At 50.8% G+C, this 20,783-nt stretch overlaps 1 protein-coding gene across 9 annotated transcripts in view; it reads left to right on the top strand.

The window, feature by feature from the left end:
• Positions 1–20,783, top strand: part of GPSM1 (G protein signaling modulator 1) — an 83,506-nt gene that overhangs the window by 52,007 nt on the left and 10,716 nt on the right. For 6 of the 9 annotated variants that reach the window (XM_030001157.2, XM_030001159.2, XM_030001160.2 and 3 more), the window contains one exon: positions 2,539–2,718. In XM_030001157.2, coding sequence (XP_029857017.1) covers positions 2,539–2,718 — 180 coding nt within the window. Of the gene's footprint in view, positions 1–2,538; positions 2,719–18,349; positions 18,612–20,237; positions 20,259–20,783 lie in introns of those variants that run through there. The other 3 variants (XM_030001165.2, XM_030001164.2, XM_030001162.2) reach the window with 3 other exon arrangements.

Here is a 20,783-nt window from a genome sequence, read left to right as displayed (position 1 = left end):
TCAGAAGCAGGAGATGGTGCGTTGCAGGAGGCAGAGGGTATTTATTGTTCCAAGGGGCTCTAGGGACTGCCTCTGCTCTGGTTCGCTGCTGGAAATGTCACATCCAAGCAGATCAACATTTTCTCAGTCTCCCCAGGGCAAAGGCTGTTTCTACAGTCAGCTGGGAGGCACTGAACCTTTCCACCTACAGGGATCATTTAAGTTTCTGAGAAAATCCTGCACAGGATCGCTGGGTCTGCCCAGCGACAGGCACTGGTGCTGCCATGGGGCTCTTGCAAGAGTGTTTTGGATGCAATTCCCCTTCCTCTCCCCTGCTGCAGCTCCTAGGGAGAGCTGATTACAGTCATGGGAGAGGGTTGTTTGCGTCAGGCTTGCTACGGTGAGGGTGATAAGATTGTAAAAAATAAATCAGTGGAGTGAACTGTGATGTCTCCAGAACCCTCTCATTATTGTCTCACCCTCTCTGCCCTTTGTTTCTGCCAGAGATAGCCTTCAAAGTCAGCAGGGCCCCCTGTTACTGCACAGGCCAGGAACTCTTGTCCAATGCCTCTGCACAGAGCTGTGTGTCTGGGCAGAGTCTATCTGTCAGGATGCACCCGCGTCAGCTCTGAATGCCCCACCAGACAGCGGGAACAGTGCTTCCCTGATCGTCCTGCTCTCTCCAGCCTGTGCCTTATTCCTTGTTTTGAGCTTCTCTGGTTTTAGCTCCCAGCCGTTGGTTCTTGTTTATTCTTCTCTCTACCAGACTAAAAATCTCTTTATTGCATGCTGTTTTTTACCCTGAAGGTGCTTACATGCCATAATTGAGTCATCTATTCTTTTTGTCATGAACTAAACGGTTTGAGGCCTCTAACTAAGGCAGTAAGGCATTGGAAGGCAGTTTCTTTCCAGTTCTGAAATCTACTTTTGTGGCAGCCTTTCAAAATGTGGACACTGGCCTGGCTGCAGTTGGTCTCATCAATAGCAGCTAGGGAAATGAATCTCTCCTTACTTGTTCTCACTGTTCCTGTTTCTATTGCAAGGAATGGAAAAGTGATTTTGGCTACAGCATCCCACTGTGCTGTTGGTGTGCTGTGAATTCAGATCCTGTTCAGTGTTCTTGGCTTTCTGGTGTATGTGCCCTAAAATCCCAACTTTGTGGGCCCTTGGGTCATGTCCTGAGCTGTGCTTGAGCTTCTTTCACCTGCATGTAGTTGCTGCAGTGAGGACACCCTGGGGAGTCCCCTCAGTGCTTTGTGTGTGATAAAAAGGGTGGTTTGCAGCCCAGAAACACCGAAGCCCAAAGCATCAAGCAGGTTTAGGCACTCTGTTCCCACCAGTAACATGTAAAGTGTCTGGTGCCTTTAATAAGTGTCTTTGGAGCTAAACGCTGAATACTCCTGCTGATGCTTCTGTACAAGGGCCTCATCTGCATGACAGGCAGTAATGAGGCTGTTGTGATAATACAGGCAGGCCTATTAACCCGAGTCTTTTGACAGAGAACAGGTAGAGTTGTGTGTGTGTTTTGGGGTGAGAAAGGAGGAGCCAGGCGTAAGGCAGGGCCTGGAAAAGCAAAAAGAGGAGCTGCAGTGAGGAGGGACAAAAACTAGAATTCAGGAGATGTGTAATCTCTGTCACCTCATTTTCCCCATGCATTACACGGGGGTGATAATCCTATATTTTATATGGTCATGGGAGCACTGAGCACAAGCCTTTAAGAGAGCAAAGGAAGACAGCAATGAGAGAACAGGGGACTGCTTGTAACCATCTGCTGTAGTTAGTCATGTTACCCTGCGGTCCCCACGTGCTTCTGGTAGCATGAGGGTTGGCAAAAGAGCTGAATGGGACTCCAACCGTTCATGTTAATCTGCCTTTTAGGAAACTGTTGGGTAAGGGCTCCTCTTCTTCATTAAGTCAGTGGGAGGCACTGAGGCAGGCAATGCTCCATGTGTGCTGGGAACCAAATCCTAGAGATGGGAAATGCTGTGGAGCATCTAGTGTAGCCATGTTCCCTGGGGCATGGCCGGGTTATCCATGGTTCAGTGTGGGCTTGCAGCATGGTTGGGTCCTGGGAGGAATTGAAGATGCAGCAAGTGGAGGGACTTGTGCCAAGAGTTTGGTATTCTGGGCAAGATAAGCTTGCCACTCTGGAAGAGGCTTTTATGAGTGCAGTTGCCAGAAATCACCAGCAGCAGTGACTGCTTCTGGACCTTTCATCCATCATTCCCTATGCCTGTAAATAAACCAGCCATGCCTCTACCTCCATACCTGGATTTTTTAAGAGGGTGCTACTTTTCCCTGACTTCTCCCTGTGGATAAGTTGACTACTCTGTGTTGTTGGGGTCATGCGTCTTCTCACTCATTAAAATCACCCGCTGTGGAGATAGGCAAAATGTCCTCATTCAACCCTGCACATCATGAGTGGCAAATCACACCGTCTAAACTCTGCATTAACTTCTTGCTTCTGTGTGTCTCCTGTTCTGTGGATACTTGCTAACAGATCTCCACATAAACCTGAGACTAGCAATTTGTGCAATGACTATTTCTTGTTTTCCCAAGGACCAGAATGGGGACAGCCATCACATGGGAGACCTGAAGATCTCTGGAAAAGAGTTCTTGTCATTACCTGCAAGGTCAAAGAAATACCGGGAGCACCAATCCAGTTCAGAGAGAAAGTCCCAGGGGTCAAGTACATCACCACTGGATACCAGTGAAGTTCGAGTCCAGGTGTCACAGTCGGTAGGAAGATGGGTTTTTTTCCTCCAGTGCTGATCTGGGAGTTTCTTATAGCATGTTCATTCTTATTTCATTTCTAACCTGGTATGGGTGGCAGTGTGGCCTGTTGGCTGGAAAACTGCATATAGCTTTACTGTTGACTGTTTGGGCAACTGTAGGCAAATCATTTTGCCTTTTTGAGCCTCAGCTTCACTGTCCATTAAGCAGAGCAATGGTACCAACCTCCAACATGAACTGGTTTATGAGAGCTTGGTATTCAGTGGTGGTATTGGTAACCTTCTCTTGAAGGATGAGAGTTTAGACCTGAACTTTCCTGCGTTTGAGACTGTCAGGATGTGATGCCTTGAATTCCAGAAGAACACAGCTATTTGGAGACTATTTGGAGACCTTGCTGTGTGGACACTGATCAAGTCAGGCTTGTTGGGGTTCATGAGGAGTGGGCTTGTTGCCTTCAAGCAACACAGTTCTTTTCAGGTTTTTGATGAGCACCTAAAAATGCTAGTTGCCTTTGCCAAATCTGGGACCTTAGGTATTGTTCCCTCTCATCTCCTGATCACATTGATGATCTCCAGAGTGACGATATGCAGAGTGGTCTCTTTGAATTCGTCAATCATTAGGCAGAGATAATAGAAAATCATTGTCTAGGAACTTCTCTTTGAAAGCAAGTTAGGTGGAGCATGCTTCCTAAAGAGCAGAAGCTGGCAAGAGGAGCTGACCCTGATGTCAGTGATTTATGGGTTACTGGCATGCAGCAAGTCCTGTGTTGGGTGTTGGAAGAGCTCTGACTCTGCCTGTGCTTGGATCCCCAGAAGGCGGTGGGGATCCGTGTCCTGGAAAGATCTCCATGTGTCTTTTTGATGTCTTTAGCATGAACAATTGAGCTGTTTGTTAGGCTGTTATCTTCCAGTTGTGTTGATGTTTATGTTGCGACACATGGCAAATACAATGTACTGGGGAGGTTTCCTGCAGCTGTGTTGGTTTTGTTCTCAGTCCTGGAGACAGGCATCACACCCACAAACGATGGCATGTTTCTGGATCGTGGGAGGGGGCTTGGAGATATTTGAACTTGGTGATCTCAAGTGAGAAGCCCCAAGTCCTCAGCTTGTTGTTGCCAGGAGATATGGAGCATAATAGCAAAGATTTAATGATCGCATGGGTGCTTGAAAGTATTTAAGCTCTTACTTTATACTGAGACTGTAACACACTATCACAGTCCTGTGATCATGCAGTGATTCCAGATGGAATAAATCCAAGCCAGGAAAGATAGGCCTATTTTTTCTTGGCATTTAAGAAAAGCGAAATAAAATATTTTCATGCGGGGTAAGAAAGGGTCTGAGCTGCAGAGCTTGGGATGAAGCCTGTCTGTAGAGTGGGGATGCTTGAAAGTGTTTCTAGCACGGAGCCCTTTGTTCCGTGTCTGCAGATCACGGGGAGAACATATCCTGCTCTACCTGTGTGCATGTGCATACATACACATCCCTTTTTGACCACAGACATTCCTGATTTTCAGTTCTCTGACCACCGGAGACAGGATCTTTACACCAGCTGGGCTTTTTTTAGACTTCTGTGAGCTCATTCTTCATTCCCAACAGTGCTCGTGGAAATGGTCTAATAGGAAAAGCATTTCCTACTGCTCACCGGTGCAAACATGATCATTAGAAAGAAAACAAAGCTCATCTGAGCCAGAAAGGAGACAGCAGCACAGGGGCATCCGAGGCAATACAAAGGCAGAAAAAAAACCACTTCTGCCAGAAATAGTCTTGTATTTTTAACTCGGACATTCAGCCAGAAACCAAACAAAAGTCGTTCTCCATCAAGAGCAAGGCAAAAAGCATTCCTTAGCAGTGTAGTTGTGAGTACATAAGCTGTGTCTAAGAAAAGGCCCCATGGGACATTGCCAACCACCAGTGACCTTGTGACAGTACACATGGGGTTTTGGTGAATGCCCATGAAAGAGCGAGTGTAGACATACACTCTCCAGTCGCAGGAGGTGCCTTTCAGACCCCTGGGGTACGTGCTGGTTCCTGACTCTGATGGAGGTGTGTGGGCAGGCGAGGGACACGCTGCTCCTCCCACCCTTCAGGGGATGGGGGACTGTGCAGCAGGGATGCAAAGGCCAGGGTTTGCTCTTGCAGAGTGGTGGTTCTCTGCCTGACTGCTGCCATTGTCTTCTTTCACCAGCTGTTCTCCCAAGGCCTCTTCCCTGTGTGCCCTGACTTTGCAGTGTGTGTGTGTTAGCTCCCTGCTTGCTCTGGATTTGTGAGCTGAGCATTTTTAGTTCAAGAGTCCATTTTTAGTTCAGTTCCCAGGCATGCCTGGTGCACATGGTAGTGAAATAACATAGAGTGAATTCAACAGGACATGCAGAGCAGCAGTATATGGGGAAAAAAAGGGTATCTTCCTCCTTGCAGACACTAAACGTGTCCGGTTTTATCCCAGAAGAGAATAGGTCAATGCACTCAACAGTGCTTGTGGCTGGAGGAGAAGGTGATTGCCTGTCTTACGTTTTAAAGAATGTCCCTTATTTGGTATCTAATGGACCATAGTCCATATCCCATAAAAATGACAGTGACAAGTGTTTTATTGGGTTTTTCTTCAGACCAGTAGCTATACAGAGTTACGTAGCATGATGGGGGTTGCGGTCTCTGTAGGCAGGTGCTCCAAATGGCAGAGGGGAGTTTGGCAAAATGCAGGTGGGACACTGAAGCCTCCCAGCATTGCTCTCGGTGGAGCATCCTGCCATCCTTCCTTGCCAAGGAGGTTGGAGCTTCCAACTAGGTTTTGCTGCTGCCTGTGCATCCACAAAGTGAAGGCAGCTGTATTTATATCCCCATTCCTAAAGTTTTCTGAAACACCCTCAGAAATCCAGGAGCTTCCCAGAAGCCAGAGCTGGAGAGGCTCGGGAGGTATTTGAAATTCTGCCCTGATCCCTGCAGTGCCTGGCGGTGCTGCGTGCATGCTGTTTGTCCAGGCATAGGAATAAATGGTCCATCACCCCTGTTGCAGGCAGCAAAGCCTTGCCGGCACATGGCTTACACCAGGTGGTTGTCTTCAGACTGTGTCCCGCCACACATGAAATACCCTCCAGAAAGAGCTCTTTTGCCAGAAGAATGTCTCTGCAGTATGTCCTGGTGGACAAGGCTGGGTCACTTCAGGTGAATTTTGTATTGTGTTGGTGCTCCCAGCTGATGGTTATGCCAGCCTGACTTTGTAGCATAGGCCAGACCTCAGAATGTTTAAAGTCCACGTCGTCCTGCAGGTACTTGCCAAAAGCGAAGCAACCCATTGCCTTGTGTTCTGTGTTTGTCCCCATCTGTCAGGGCTACCAGGGCCATGTCGGTCTGTTGTATGGGAGCGTGGGTGGGCTTTTTTGAAAAGGTGTAATTCCTATCCATGTGAGTCTTTTAAAATCAAATGTAGCAAACCCCACCCAAGATGGGAGAGAAGCTTTCCCAGGTCAGGCTGTTCAGACAAGAATCCCCCCAGATTCCTCGTTTTGTGAATGCTCAAAGCAAAAACCCTCTTTAATCCATCAGTAAACAGCAAGTCCTTAATTAGAGGTGAGCTCTAATAGTTGATTTCAGGTGCTTTTATGGGATGCCACAATACTCGCTGTCCCATCAGAAGGCGTGAACTCAGACTGCGCGCTCAGTCCTGTGTGCTGCTCTCCCACGGTTGTTTTGCAGAGGGGAACCGAGGCTGTGCGCAGGGATGGATGCCCAGGAAAAAAAACTCATCCTGGGCCCCAAGCTGAGTGATGCAATCTCTGGATAAGTCCTGCTGTCAACACAGCTTCTGACCTCCTTCCAAAGGGGCCTTACTGCAGCAGGCAGGTCCCTGGGACAGCGATGTCCTGTGGGTGCAGCGCCTGAGTCAGAGCTCCCGGGTTCGTTGCCCATCTCTGCCACCGACTGCCTCTTGTTTACCTCCCTCTTCCCCATCTGTGTGATGGGGTAATGCTGCTTCCCTGCCTACCCTGGGGAGGTTACAGAGGCGTGATGATGGCTGTAAAGTTGTTTGAGCTTTGGATGGCAGGAGCTGTGGTGGTGTTATTAGCATTGGTGATGATGATGCTAATTACTGAGCTGCTGGGAAACTCCCCATGGGAGGAGGCGGGAGAGGGGAGGAGAGGCAGGGAAAAGTGAAGGGTGGCAAAGTGAGCTTGGGGATGGAGAGGAGCCTGTCCCTGCTGGCAGCTCTGTTCGGCCCTGGGAGAAGGGCTCAGCCTGTTGGCAAAGCTGTGGGGATGCTGGGATGGATAGGAGAAGCCATGGCCCAGGTGCTGCGTAAGGTAGGAGAGCGTGCCAGGGCCTGCGGCAGGTCCCTCCGTGCGGCTTAGACCTTCCTGCCGTTGCTGTGCAAGATGCTGGTGTTGCAGACGATGGAGAGCTCGCGCAGGAGGGTCGCATCATTGGCGGGGCAGACACGGGCTTCCTTACCCCTCCCGTGGCCCCATGAAGTAGGGGAATTTCCCTGCCATGGCTTGTGGTCGCTGGGAGGAGAGAGACCAGCACTGCCTGGGTCTGGGGGACAGGCAAGGGCAGGGTCTTCTTCACCTTTGAGGTCAGGTCTGGAGCTCCTGTGGGAATACTCAGGGCTGTGAGTGCCTGGTTCTCCACAGGCAGAGCAAAGGTGGGTTTGGTCTGGGAGAAGCTGGTGAGGGTGAGATGCGTTTGGTCACATTTTCTGTGTTGCAGCAGAGCTCTGAGCACTAGTAGCCATATTAGAGCTTGGTCCCTGTGCCTGCAGTTGCAGGCGGCCAGATCCGAGCGCTCCCTGGGACACGTGCACGGCACACCTTCTGCGTTTCCTCTCTTAAAAGTAATATCAAAGCAGGAGGTCTTGTACCACATGAAGCTTGCAGACATCAAAGGCTAGCTCATAAATTTAACCCCTCTGCTCTGCTGGGGAGAAGGTCATAACGCTCCAGCTCTTGATTGGCTTGGTAACAGCTGCATTTTAGAGGGTTACTAGAAGGATGGGATTTTTCTACCACTTCAGAAATATCAGAGGTTGTGTGTCCCTCACCCCCCTCTCTGAGAGAGCAACCACTGGAAAAAGGAGAGGGTCTATGGAAGAAAGGGGCTGTGTATTCCTGAAAAGACTGCCTGGGGAGGGGCTGGGGACCTGCCCTAATTCTGGGCCTTGTGTTGAAGGTCAGTACTGAGCTAAAGTCTCTGAGGTCAATGGGACTGTGCACGTGCCAGGGCTAAAGCACTTCATCGGGTCAAGGTCCAACAGCTGGAGCAAAAACCGTGGAGAGAGGTAAGGATCAAACCTAATCCTCTCCCCTCCTTGGGGATCCGTGCTCTAGAAATGGTCCTGTTCATCTGGACTCTTCTCTTCCCAGGGGAGTACATCAGCTCAAGGGAGCACTTCCTTGCTCTTCAAATCTGTCCTCCACCCTGTTCTCAGCAAAGGCCATTTATAGTCAAGAGAAAGAGGAGCTGCACTTGATTGCAGTGACGACTTGCAGAGATGGGTTGCTGATGTATTTAGACACCGAACAATTTGCAAGCATACTGCATCCCCAGACATTCCCTCGGCCAAATGTTTTTATAAGACCTTTTTTATGATTACAGCGAGAAGCAACCATAAAAGAAGGGAAAATTTTGTAGATCATACCCCCCCGCCCCAAAGGCAGGTTGCCAGAGCTCTTTTGATGGTTTCTCTCTCATGATTTACTAGGGGATTGTCAGGTTGCAGGAGCGATGCACAGAGCAGATGCTCGTGGTTGACCCTCTGCCTGGCCTGCAAGTACAAGAGTTCAGTTCCTGGTGTCACCGGGCAGGGAGCAGAGCTGGAGGGCAGCATGGCAGAGCCGGGCAGGGAGGTCCTGCCTGCCCCTGCTGAATCGTGTGTTGTCCAGGCAGCGCTCGGGTGTCGGGTGCCCCCATCCATCCCCTGTGACTTCACCGTGGACTGCAGAGTTTGCCAGATGGATGTTGGGGTGCAAGGATAATTACAGCCTCGGGGGCTTCCTCCCAGACACTTGCACTCTGGCCCCAAAGCATCTTTTCCCTGGTTGTCTTGTATTGTTTGAGAGAGGATTAAACTGATACTTCCTTGCAATCCCTCAGGAACTTGAACATGGCAGGGTTGCACCAGGCAGCCTTTGCTACTCTATGGTGGCTGTCAGTGCATCCTACCTCTCTTTTAAGATGAGGCAGCATCTTTGTCTCATTGATGTGTAAACTACTGCAATGCAAGCGCAGTGCAAATGCACACCCTCGTTTATCCCACAGCCTTTATGTTTTGTTTAACTGCATGGGTATAATTATGCCATTATCGTTGGTCAGACTTTCTAGTGTAAACGTGCTCCGAGACCGAGAGCAAGGGGGATGGAGAGGAAGAGAGAAGCCAGAGTCAGGGAGAGGGAAGGCGGCTGCTGCTAAATTTAAGACTGTTCCTATGACACCTGGAGACTGCTGTGCTGGTGTCAGTCCTGTTGGAACTGAGCAGGTAAACACTGAGCTGTGGCTCGTTCTTGTAATGCTTTATCTTCCTGTTCAGTTTGTGGGACCTTCTGTAGTGCTTCGGGCAGACGCAGACCTGGGAGAGAGGCTGCACTGAGATATTTCCTAGCTGGAGGCAGGATGTGCTCGAATCTGACGGGTATCAGGAGGCTCTTCCAGGGGTTTGGGCTGTTCAGAGAAGCGGCCAGTGATCAGGTTGCCTCCCCAGAGTCATCTTAAATTGTCTGACCTTTCTTTCTGTATGTCTATATGAGTCTTTTTGTTAAGCTCTAGGGCCCTTCTTTTCTTTAGCTCCTCTTCTCTGACTCAGGTGGGCTGGTTGCACAGATGCTGCATGAGCCAGGAGAGATTTAAAAAACACTCTCCCAAATCTAGAGGTGCAGCAGAGCCAGAGCCAAGGCTCTCATGAGTTTTGCAGTGCAGAGCCGTGACACGCTGGTCCTCGCTGGGACTTGGGCGCTAGCATGGGAGGCAGGGAAACAAATGGGTAGATAGAAAATCTCTGCAAAGTAACTGCACGGAGATGGTGGGGGGAGGCAATAGCGTTTTCTGGCTTGCACTGCCTCTGCTGCATTCATTGCCTCAGAAGTAAATTATCAGTTTCTTCCTTAAATATTAACAACTGCCAGGTAATGAATTCCCCCTCTCTGTTTTATAATGGCACTAAAATTGGGAATTGCCTTGGTTTTCTCTGTAATTATCCAATGAGAGCGTATGAGTGAGAGGGAGGCACGGCAGAGCTGGGCCTTGCAGGCTCTGCTGCAGGCAAGTGTCGTGCTTGGGGGACTGAACCCAGGCACGACCCTTCCCAGTGGGCAGCTCCGGTGTGCGGGGCTGGGGCTGCACAAGCAGCTGTGTGAGGCTTATGGTTTTATGATCCTTCATTAAGTTACTTTTTCTTATGCAGGGGGGTGGGTTTGGGAGGTAGGCTAGCATACACAGTTGGAGTAAAAGCCAGAATTACCTGCCAGGCTCCTCGGCATCCCACGGACGAAAAGCTGATCCTGGTGAGGTGTGGTTGGGAGACTGTGTGGGGAGGGAGCAGTGTCCGTGGCAGGGAGAGGTGAGGCAGGAGCCGTCCTGATCCTCCAGGGTGCTGGGGACAAATGCTGTGCTTGCCTCTCTCTGGGGAGCCCCTCCTCAGTGGGGATGGCACCTGCATTTTGGACAACTCTGTGACTTGAGGTTTGGTTTTGTGAGAGACCAGCTGTCTTCAAGGAGCTGTGCACAGTTCCCTGCATTCTGTCTGCACAACAGTCCACGTTGTGCCAGTCCAAGGCTTTTCCTTTGCATCCTCTGCCTTGCTTATCTGGGTGGCCAGGGGAGACTTCCTTAAAATCAGCCGCGCAGAGTCCAGAAATAGGAGTCCAGAGACTCTGCCTTAGATGCCTTGGGCGTAATGTAGACGGCTGCCTGGCTTGATTTGAGAAGCGGCGATCATCTCTTCTACCCACAGCTTTAGCTTATGAGAAGGATATGGGCACTGGCTGCTTTAAGCACCCTTTGCAGCCGGGTCCCAGGGGTGTCTCTGCTCAGAGCAATGGGCTTTTCAGCACCGAGGAGACTCTCAGTTGATGCTGTTTTCATTTTAGAAAAATGACAGCTCTGCTACGGAGCCCCTGAAGGTTGCAGGGAATGGTTTTGACACTTCTTAATTTAAACCAGAAAAAGGCCAGACTGTGATCTCTGGGTCACCTGTGAATATTTGACCCTTTGGGGTGCTGAAGCAGGAGAAATGACCCCTGCAAGGTGTGCTGCGCAGCACAGGACAAGTGTTAACTCTTCTCTCCCCTTTGTCCTGCAGATGATGTGGAGGACAAAAGCTAAGTAGAAAAGAGAACCTGTCACCACTTAAGAGGCAGATAACTCCCACGCACTCTGTGGGACAGGACTGATGTTGGCAGGGCAGATGGTATCTGTATGGGCCACAGCTTGATCAGTATCCTTTATCTGGGGCGGAGATGGGTGAGGACTGCTTGCTCAGGGCTTGTACCAGAGCTGCCCTTGCAGTGACCTGCCCACATTTTGCTCTGAACAGAAGCAAGGCAGAGGTGTCGCTGCCTCTAGGCCTTGTCCTCGGTGAGATACTTCAGTGCTTAAGGTCCCAGACAGAAAGCTGAATTCCTTATCTTCCTGTCTTTGGGATATTCTTGTTACTGGTACACCCCCTTTCTGCTTCTTCCTGCTATGCCTGTCCCTTGTTTCTTCTCCTCCCAGGCTGAGGACAGGTTGTGAATCAAAGCTGTGCTGTGGAAAGAAGATAGGAGGCAGGATTTAACACAAGCCTGTGCTTGTGCATTAATTGAGTGCAGAAAAAAGGAAGGTAATGGCTGCCCCATGTGCAGGAGGGCTGTCCAAGCCCTCGGCTGTGCAGAAGTTACACCAAGGACCCCCAAGGTCTGGATGCTTCTCAGATCCCTTGGGCTGAGGATCAGAGGAATGTATGAAAGCATGTTGGAGAACCCCATAGTCCATCCATAACTGGCTAAGTGTGGAGGCCAGTTTTGGAGCTAGAAAACTGTAAGAAAGAGCCTCTTACCAGAGGAACCTGCTCTAGGAAGGAGGTAAAAACTGAACTGGTTCTCCAAGGTCCCCCAGCAGACCTTTGTTGGAGGTTACGACAGAAGGTCTGCAGACCGGCTAGTCCAGTGGTCCAGGCTGGAGCTAACCAACCAAGCTACCGAAATACATTCTTCTTCCCTTGACTCACTGTAACTGAGTTTTCAGTTATTGGCACTTTGAAGCCATAATTGAGGTCTGCTTTCCTCCTTGCACAGCCTTTTCTCCCAGCAAATTGTCAGCCGTCAAGTGGTATGAGACAGTAAAAGAGATGTTACGCTCACCATTTCCTAGAAACTGTCACTTTAAAGAGAACAATACTAAAAACAGGGATGAATTGAAGCCAGACCCAGAGCAATAAAACTCGAAATGTTTGACTTCTCTCAAAATCTGGAACTCTTCATTCATTTCTAGGGTCTCTGCGGTGCCTGGGGCACTTTGTACATTCACAGTTCTGGCCTCTCGCATTTAATAAACTGCACATGCCAGAAGAGCTTAAAAAAAAAAAATCTTAGCTCAGGTTCTCTTTGGATGTAAATCAGCATAACTCTGCTTAAATCACTGGAGCTACGATGATACCAGATGACACGGGGGCCTCTGGTGACTGGGGATTTTGTTTGGTTTTCTTGCACGACTATCTCTTGCTCGGGCAAATGCGAGTGCAAGAGGTAGCATGGCTGTGCCTGTGTTTCACCGGGGTGCCAGCAGTGACCTATATCTGTGGCAGCGCTGGGGACTGAGCTCCCAGCCGTGGCTGGAGGATCTGGCACGTAAGGATGAGCGCCTGATGGATCCGGCCGGCCTCTGTGGGTGGACTGAGGCTGGGAAGGGAGCGTGGTCTGGTTGTGCTTGCTGGAGCTGTGCTGTGTTGTTCTGTTGCTTGGTGGGTCTACATAGATAATCTTATCTGTACCAGTAACTTGTGTTTCTGTTTATATGAACTATATTTAAAAACAAGGAAATGTACCCTAATAATATGGGCTTTGGGTTTCGTTTAAGGACAGACCTGTAGCAGTGCAGGAGTGTGTATAATCAGACCAGTTTTGTCTGTATCTTATCTTTGATAGCGGCTGTTACCAGCTGCTGGACAGGGCTCCAGCACTGGAGGCTCTCCCAGAAGACACAAACACAGCACAACCTTGGGGCAAGTTTGGCTTTTGTCTGTTATTGCCCAGCTTTGGAGAGGCCAGATTGCAGCCTGTGAGCAGCTTGTCCAGTGTGGTCACTTGGGCATCCTGCCCAGGGGCCACCCCGCTGCCTTCGTTCATCACCAGCGCAGCTCCGTCCCCAGCATTCGTTGGCGGTCAGGCAGGAGCGTTCAATGACCCAGGCGACGGGCAGTAACCTCCTCCGGTAGTAGGTTGTTCTCTAACCCACTGCTTATGGATAGACATGGTCCCATCCAATGCCAGTCCTCTCTTCTGGATGTAGGATAGTCTTGGGGTGAGCAGAGGTTTTGGGGTCTCTCCGGGTTCTCTTTGTGTCTGTGCTTGGACTAGGTGCAGGAAACTGAGGCTCCCTGGGAGCTGGCTGAGGGTCCTCCATGGTTGCAGGAGTAAGGAGAAAGATGTGAATCCATAAATCAAAGGAGCCTGAAATGAAGAAAGTTCAAGTGCTGTTTCTTGGAGCTCTCATGATAAAAAACCGTTGTGGCAGCAGGAAAGCTCCCTCTGCCCCTGTATGAGTGTGAATGCAGCTGTCGGGGCGGGGGGGATGTCAGGGTTAGAGGTGCAGGCAAGCAAATCCCAGCTGGACAGGAGAAGGTCACCCTGCTTTTGGCAGTCACTGCCGGCTGCCTGCTGGGCAGGGCACAACCTGCGTCCGGGGTTAATGTGGCAATCACGAGCCTCTGCTCGCACCTCACCTTCAGCCTGCGTCCACATTTCCCATTAGCAGTGCTATTTTTGAGCCTCCCAAGGCAATTAACACCAATTAATCTAAAAAAGCCTAAATAATGGTTTTTCAGAGCCCCCGGCTCCTTCCTGTTCCCCGTGCGGCCCCAGAAGACTGCAGCCCGAACCCGGCAGAGAGCTGAGCCCGGTTAAGTGCTTTGTGTGCAAGGAGTGTGGGGGAAGCTTCTTGGGGAGATCTGCAGTTAGAGAAGGGCCCCGAACTATCCCGTGGATCCAACTTTTCCATCCTGGATCGTGGTGTCTGTGCCACAGAGAGGTGCAGTTCCCTGCAGTGCTCGTTCTGCTGGAGGAGAGGGGGAACCAGTTTCTGCAGATCGGTGCAGCCCTCTCTTGAGAGCCAGCAAAGAGTGTGCCCACTGAATATGCTTGGGTGCAGGAGGTGCAACTCCCCTGGGATGTGCAGAAAAGTCCTTGGAGGATTTTTTGCCTGTATCTAAAGCCATTTGCATCCTAGTATTCTCTGGGAACTGTCATGTGGAGCAAATCAGCCTCCCTGTCTTTGCCTTCCCCAAATGGGGTGTAGTTTCATCTTGCCCTTTTAACTAGCACGTACCAGAGCAAAAGCTGCTTTTTGCTGATAGGAGAAGCTGTTCCTGTGTTTGCATGTGATTTTTGTCTTACCTGTTTAAGCTCTTCTGAGAAGGGCTGTGTCTGACGATCGTTGAAATGGTAAACCCATGGGTACCAGCCCCAGCATCCTCCCTGCCCCCAGCAGGGCCAGGATTTCATGTTTTGTGGGGTGCCTTGCATAACAAGGCCTTGATCTTGAGCGCAGCCTTCAGGCATTACTGGAATATGAGTAAATAATAATTAAGATTTGGGCGTTTGCTGCAGTGAAGGGTGTTTATATGAAGGTTAGATGTGCGTTATGGGTGCTAATGTAGATGGGTGTGTGCGGATCCACCGACTAACTTCACCCGATCGTTACCACCCCTGGTAAAGGTGCTGCATCTGTTCAGCTGGTTTTTAAAACAACGCTATGCTAAGAGCAAGTAGGTGTCTAAATAAAAGTACGTTTCAAGAAAGCAGCACAATTTTGGCAATCCAGAGACAAGTAGGCTTTTTTGCAAAGCGTTTTCAAAGCAAATTGTCAGTAGGTTCCAATTTCAGATGCACCAAGCACAGTATATTGTGGGGAGGAGGGCATATCTGCTGCTGGGGGAGCGTTGGATCATTTCCACCGCTGAAGAGGAGCGTCTCCTTCACTGGCAGCGGGCTTATAGGCACCTGTCTCCTCCATCACCTCCTACTCCTCGGTAGGGCTGGAAGCGGGGAGGTGGTGGTGCGGTCTAGTGGATACAGTAGGTGACTGGGAGTTGAGCACTATATATTAACCTTGGCTTCTGTGCTAATTAATCAAGAATATGGGTTATATCCTTTAAAGCAATGGAGTTATTTCGGTTTAGCAAATTACTGCTGCTCAGCTGAGACTCAACAGCTGAGTGTGGTCCTAGTTCCGCCTCCCTCCAACTGCAAAGTAAATCACTGCAACTAGTTTCAGCTAAAACATTGTGCTTTGCTGCTTGGGTGTGTAACGGTGTGCACGGCCAGGTACCGCAGCTCTGTGTGAGGGTGGGCATTGGTTATGCTCCAAGAACTTACTGCTTGCTGGCATCTGTCTATAACCTGACTTGTTTCGACCAAGTAGTTCAGGTTCACTCCCAGTTTTGGTATTTAAGGGATGCTCCGGGTTTTTGATGGGTCAAATTGGCCTCTGGAGCTTCCCCTCTTCTTCTGTGGACTGGAGAGACTGACCTGGAATGATAATGCTTCTAACTTGTCTCCTTGGTTAGTAATTTAAGCTTTAGGTGCTAAATCTAGGCTTGTGTGTTTCTATTAAATGGTGACAGGGAAACCCAGACTGGCAATGGTAAGTGCTGTCAAATCCTATGTGGGAAAGTTGCTATATGAACTACAGAATATTGTTGTAGCTCTTGGAGGACTGTTTGAATATGCTGACTAATATATTGCCTCTCAGAGAGAAAATAGAAGTAATTTCCATGCCATGGATGCACTGGTCTCAGCAGTGAGGGCTGGCTACCTGTGATTTCAGGTAGATGACAGTGTAGCTGGGGAAAAAGTGTAAATCCAGAATTAATAAGGTTGTTGCACAAAGTGGCCAAATCTGAGCACGTTTGCGCTAGCTTTTCAGGTGGTTGGATCAGCACTGCAAGTGGCAAAGGTGTCAGTAACACTTCAGCCAGACACCCACGCAGGCCTGCCACACTCTGTCTCAAAATAAAAGCAAAAACGATATTGTCACCTGCTATTGATCCAAAGGGGTGGATTTAAGCCACGTGTGGCAGTAGGTATGTATGCTCCCAACAGGTCAGCAGTTACTGTATTCAGGAAGGAGGGAGCGTGGGTGAGTTATTTTGATTTTGTTTGAAACAATAAAACCCAAGTTATTTGAAATCTTAACAACAGAACCAGCTTTTAGCACCGGCGTTTATAGGGATGAGTGGGCGAGTTGTTTAAAGGAAAAAAAATCTTTGAAAACAGTCCAAGTAAGGGTGATAATTTCATCCTACAAGGAAAGCGCGGTGCACACGTTGTGTTTGAGCAGTGTGTGAATGGTCTGCACCAGGGGCTGTGGCTGTGCAGTTTGCAAAACACGCTGAAGGGCACCCGCGTGCCGGGGGCACACTCGGGCGCACGCTCACAGCTCCGTGGTGCGAGACCTGGAGTCTGAAGTTGCAGGTGGTGTCTCTGCAGATCACAGACGTCTCACTCGCTCTTGTTTGCTGCATCCTAAACTCAAATGCAAAAAGTTGCTTCCTCTTGCTGTTCCAAGCACTGACCTCTTGTGTGGGGGCTCTGCTCCTGTGTTGTACCTTTCTCCTGCATTTCACCCTCAATACCAGCTTCAAATGCCCCCTTTCATGGCTGTCCCAAGTCAACTCAGCTCTTCAGGTAAGGGGCAGAGTCTCAGTTCTGGTTCATTCCCCTCTTACCCCTCTCCACCAAAGTATCCCCTTAACTCAGCTCCCCAGCAGTGCAGCAGCAGGGAAACAGTGGCCGCAGCACAGACGTTCTGCTCACGCGAGCTGCAGCAGTGTCTCTGCCCCCACACCGAGCATGACAGCAAGCAGATCGGCTGTGCCCTGCTCCTTGCCCTTCCTTGTGCCTTCTTTCCCTCCTCAGTTGCTGTAGCATTTTAAAAAATTAAATCACAAACTAAATTGAAGTTTAGTATGTGAGCTCCCCAGGCAGCAGCTTAGTTTGAGGCCGATTCCCAATTGTCTCTTGCCTTCCATAGCCTGTGGCACCAGAACAAAATAGGTGCAGAGTAATTGCCTTTTGCCCGCTCTGTCCTGATAGTAGGATTTTGCAAGGTCCTGTGTGATGGAGAGTTGGCCTCTTCTCCTGGCACATGACAGATGGGGCTGCCCCACAGGACAGATCCTGGCCAGCATCACTGGTGCTGCAGAGGGTCGTCTTGCATGTCTGCAGCATCCCCACCGTGGCGGTTCTGCCCGTCTCTCATCAGCACAGGGTGTTTTATCACTTGTTGCTTCAGAGCTTGTGTTTGCCCCTGAGCACAGCCTGACCCCCTCCCCGTCAGCCAGGTCGGCCTCGTGGGCACCGGTGGATTTGCAGTCCCCGATCACGGCTGCCCCAGCCCTGCTGCTCTCCTCCTGGAGATGCTTTATGCATCCGTGATGCCTTGTCCTCTGGTTCAGGATTGTTGCGAAGCCCAGAGAGGCTTCCCAGCCCCTCTTGGAGGATAGGAGGGGTCTGGGGACTGAGATCCGCCGTGCCCTGTGTGCAGCCTGGCAGCGGGCAGGGGCCAGAGCCAGGTACCGAGCCAGGAGTCCTGATCTCGGGCCCCACACAGTTTCCATGTTTCTAATTACTGTGTGGCTCCTGGAAATAAATTTACTGGTATGGAAAGGCAGAGGCAGTCCCCAAAAGCTGCATTTGTTCAGGATAAACTTCCTACTTTTGCAATGAAAAATGAGAGTAAAGTGTAAGAGGACAGTGTGGACAGAGCCGAGAGTGCCAACGGGGCTCTGTCCTCATTTTGCTGCTGCCCTGCCAGGTGGCCTTTGGCAAGCTGCTTCTCTTTCCAGTGACCCATTTCACTGTCAGAAATCCACATTTCACATTCACGTTTCACAAACGGGAGGTAAGAGCAGCTCTTTGGCTGCTACGTAGCATTTCCATCTTTCCATGTTTAAAACCTTATTGCAATTAGAAATGTCCCTCTGTTAAACAGTGGTACATTTAAATCAAGAGATGCCTATGGCTGAGTGTCTTTGGCTCTTGCAAGAGGACAAAAAAAAAAATCGCGTATCTAATAATATGAGGAGCAGGGGGACTATCTGGAGCTAAAAATGGTCCTTCAATATTTTGGTGCTTTAAATCTGAGTGATCATATTGTGTCTGTATGTGCACAGTGCATTTACTGTCGTGGTGCGTGTGCCTGTAGAGCTGAGTGTGTTTGCAGATGTAGTTTAGGAAAATTGATCCCAATCTATTTTTAAGGTAAAGTGTGTGTGGTGGGTAGGAGGTGAGGAGGTGGAAGGAAAGCTAAATATTCGCATAGCTCCACTGTGTGTTTAAGAGCATCATCTAATAACACTAGGATCGTGGCAGCGAGGTGAGGGAGAGACAAGCGCTTCGCTGGAGTCCACCCCCTCGTGCAAGGGCACAGGAGTGACTCCGGGAGGAGCGTGGCGAGCAGGGCTGTCGCTTTAAGCTGCATCTCGCACCCAGTGGGTCACTGGTGCTGGCGACGTTCTTCACATGGCTGCGCGCTCCGCATAAATCTCTGCTCCGGCAGCCGGAGCGGAGCTGGGGAGAGCTCTCTCTGGCTGCTAGCGGTAGCTAAAGAGCATCGAAGCGGCAGCCCCGCATCGCCAGCCTCTGCCCGGCGAGGTGAGGTTGTTCTCACCCGTGGATATGTAAAAGCTGGAGCCTGGGGAAGAGCTGGCTGCTGAGGTCAGTAAGTAAAACTTGGTTTTTGTTTGTGTTTCCCTTCTGTCCTCTGAAACGAGAGGCTAGATCGGGGGTGAGAGAAGGAGGTGGATACAGAAGAGAGATTTACTCAGGCCAGGCTTGGATATTGCCTGTGTGTGCTTGATTTTTTTTTAAAGTTTGCAGGTAGCTTCAGTTTGAACTTCTTATTATTAATATTTTTGCAACTTTCTGGGAAATAGATGCAAGCAATGCACAGACTGCTCGAGTGTCTGCTGATGTCTTACAGCAGAGTGTGACGAGTGTGGTTGGTGGTTTTCTGTGGCTGGCCGTGCTTACTGGGGGAGGACGGGGTGTCTGCCGGCCAGCCCTGCCTTTTAGAGGGAGTGTGGCAGCAGTGCTCGAGGATTGGCATTGAAAGGGAAGTGCTGTCCTCAGCAAAGACTGGACAAGTTTAACAGCTTTTCTGACTTTGAAGATGACGGTCTCATCAAGGAGTGGAGACTCCAGCTGAGGTGTTGGTGGCTGGAGACTGGGAGAGCCCCGCTCCTGAGCCCCAAGATGATGCTCCAGACGTTTCATCTCCCGGTAAAACAGGCTGCGGCTTTTGGCCATGGGTTTGCTTCCACTCCTGTCCTCCAGCCTCCCCCTGCCTTCTGGGAGGCTTTCTGCAAACCTGCCCTCTGGTGCCTTTCACCAGGTGAAGCGATGAGCTGGGGAAGTTAGTTCAGTGCCTGATGTACCTGCGAGGTGAGGGGGTTTGGGGTTGCGGCCATGCCAGTGGTGCTGGCCCCCATGGTGGGTTTGTCCAGGGCGAGGTGTTGGGGTGATGCAGGGATAGAGAAAAGCCGCGTGGAGGGGACTGGCAGGTGGTGGGGCCATCTGGGATAAAGTGCTCCCAGCACTGGCAGTCACCAGCACCACCCCAGCCCCACTCGTGCCTGGTGACTTTGAGGTTGGCTGCCTTGAAAAGAGGGGAGGTAAGCAGTTGTGATGTATCTGCTTTATAGAGGGAGAGACAGATAAGGCATGGCACGCGGGTGTAGATGTGTTGGAATGAATATCTGCTAGGCCTTGGGCAGATAAGCGCCTGCTAGAACAAGGGGCACAATTTTTCCAAGAACTGTCTGCAGTCAAGAGCTTGGCGCTGGGGACCGATCGCTGGGTCCTGTCCCAGCTCTGCCACTGCGTCACTGCAGGACTTGGTCAAGTCACTTCATCTCCACATTGTCTCTTCCCTGAAATAAGGTGAAGAGGAGTATTCGTGGTGGACACGTTTAAATGCCAAGGCAGTGCTTTCTGAGGGAGTAATGGTGAAAACTGCTGCATTATCCCTGAACCTGTTGCCATCCTCACCTCGTCGCTGACCTGGCCCACACACCAGAGCCAGACCGCCTTTGAGCAGCAGCTCCTGAGCTGGATCCGCTGTGCCAGACCCACTGGGGTCCATCCACCGCTGGGCAGCAGGTCCTGCCCACGGGTAGGGCAGCACCGTCCCCCTCAGAGGGCTGGATGAAGCCGGCGCGAGCGGTCCTTGAGCTTGACGGCTCCTTGCTGCATCGGGGCATGTCTGCAAAAAGTTGAGCCTGGAGGAGAGGAGGGGAACCAAAGGCAGGCTAGTGCCCTGTGGGGACACCAGCTGCGAGAGGAGAAGATGATCCGAGAGAGGAACAAGGTTTGGCCCTTTGGGTAGCTCATGAGAGCATCTGCAGTTTGGTTTGGTGGGCGAAGCTCCCTTCGAAGGGAACGTTTCACCCATGCGTGGTACAGCAGGTGCTTTTGGCACGTGGCAGTGGCAGGAATCGCTGGAGGATGTGCCGTGGCTCTGCCAACGCAGAAATCATCTGCCATGGTCCTTGGGGGCCTCTGGAGCCCTGTCCCAGAGCAACCTGGGAGCGTGTTGTTGCATGGCCGTAATCAGACAGGCTTTTGGTGGGGCTCAGCAGCGAACGCGGGGAGAGCTGTATCCCGCCCTGGCTGCTGCTGCTCCCCGGGGAGCCCTCCGGCGCTGCCCAAGCTGACTTTAAACCCTGTGGGGGCAGCAGGAAGCTGTGGGAGAAGCCGCCGTTGCCAGAGCTGTTCGGCTGAGGGTATTTCTAAGAGCAGGTGCCCGTGTGTGGTGGGGGAGCGCAGCCGGGGCCGGCGGTGGTGGGTGTGGGCTGCTTGGGTGCCAAAGCAAGACTGGGGACAGGGTGCTCCC

Source organism: Aquila chrysaetos, chromosome 24 (genome assembly GCF_900496995.4).
Source record: "Aquila chrysaetos chrysaetos chromosome 24, bAquChr1.4, whole genome shotgun sequence".
Classification (NCBI taxonomy): domain Eukaryota; kingdom Metazoa; phylum Chordata; class Aves; order Accipitriformes; family Accipitridae; genus Aquila; species Aquila chrysaetos.
This window is presented reverse-complemented; position numbering and strand designations above follow the sequence as displayed.